Below are 1500 nucleotides of genomic sequence, written 5' to 3'. Positions count from 1 at the left end.
TTCCCTCCCTACTAAAACTGAACGATAAAAACTCCTTCAAATCGAAATATGTCAGAGAAAATCAGATTTTCTTTCAGTATGCAAAATAAAAAACATGGGTCCCCATGCTCGTTCGGGCGAAACCCGCATTTTTTTTCCAGGAGAGCTGTCCTAAGAAAAACCTGGGGCCTGTTTCTCGAAAGTCCGGAAAACTTTGTGTAACTGCCAATCGCTTGTTTTGGAAAGCCTATTTTTTAACATGTTTTCAAGGAAACAAAAAGAAAAATGATTGTGAAGTTTGACAACTTAAATCCTCTCCGTTCTTGACATAGAAAGGGAATTGTGACACCCGAAAATGGCCCGTAAAGTTTCGGGCCCCAGAAGTGTTTTGTTTCACATAGCCCGAAAGTTGCTCTTGACAAAATAGCGTCCGTAGCAACCACTGATCTTCTGTAGTTAAGGTTGAAGCCCCTCCCCCTTTATTGTTTAATATACTTCCGGCGTAAAAAGTGCTTTTTAAGAGGCATGCAAGATTGCACGCAAAAATAGAGGCTAATAATTGGACTCTTGGACTCAAATTTGAAGATATGGAAGAAAATTGTAAAACAATAGCTGTACGTTTGTTTCGCATAGCCTTTATTAATGCCATTGTCGGTATATAGACTTGTCTACTCCATTCCTTCAACTAAAACCTTGATTTAAAAGAAAGGTAAAGTTACAATCCTTTCGTTTACCTCACCAGGATTATTCTATTGTTATGCGTTTGTTATCGGCCGTTCAAGTTGGACAAATGACTCAAAAACGCTTCATAAAGCGCAGGGACAAGTGGGAGGTGCCGTAATGCGAGGGTTGCCTTTAATGGCAATGCTGAAGTCAGACCACTTGTACACATCTCCCTGGCCTACCATGCAGCATCCTGACATCTCTTTGATCTTAGATGGTGGCAACACATCAGCCCAGACATTGACATTTGTCAGCATACCCTGAAGAGACTGCGTTTCCTGAAAGCCTCCTCCGAGGTTGTCTTGTTCTTGTCCCAGCGTCAAGGAACCACCTCCCCGAATGGTGTATGCCCTCTTCAAACCAGTCCCTTGTTTTGCCAACTTCCCATCCTTGTAAAGTTTCCATGCGCCATCGCTGTTTTTCCACGTTGTACAGATATGATGCCATTTGCCATCGTTTGCTGACACTCCCGTTTGACTGTGATAACGGAGGGAAGTCATATTAGTACCTGCATTTGAGTAGGTTGAAATTCGTCCAGGCCTTAAGCATCATCCCCTTACTTTATTGTGAACAATGTCAAGTAGATGAAGTTGCCGTGGTTAACTGACCTCTCGCTCGTGGTGAGACCTTCCAAAAATTCTTACTCTGGAGAAATCGGGCAATAATTAAGAAAGTTTTGAGTTTCGCGTTAACATCCCAGCAAAGCTGACTAATACGTTGTTTCTAACAACACCAGAGTGTAACAACGACGATAGCAAGAGTAACAGTAACAGTGAAAAGGTGACACTGACACTGAAC

General features: G+C 42.3%; 1 protein-coding gene across 1 annotated transcript in view; it reads right to left on the bottom strand.

Moving 5' to 3' along the window:
• Positions 1-598: 598 nt before the first annotated feature.
• The window catches only part of LOC138059829 (neuronal pentraxin-2-like), a 3277-nt gene continuing 2375 nt past the window's right edge, over positions 599-1500 (bottom strand). The window contains exon 4 of the mRNA XM_068905463.1: positions 599-1179. Coding sequence (XP_068761564.1) covers positions 786-1179 — 394 coding nt within the window. The 3' untranslated portion in view covers positions 599-785. The remainder of the gene's footprint in view (positions 1180-1500) is intronic.

The sequence above is a fragment of the Montipora capricornis genome, chromosome 1 (genome assembly GCF_036669925.1).
Source record: "Montipora capricornis isolate CH-2021 chromosome 1, ASM3666992v2, whole genome shotgun sequence".
Classification (NCBI taxonomy): domain Eukaryota; kingdom Metazoa; phylum Cnidaria; class Anthozoa; order Scleractinia; family Acroporidae; genus Montipora; species Montipora capricornis.
Note: the sequence above shows the minus strand (reverse complement) of the source record. Positions and strands in the feature narration are given on the sequence as shown.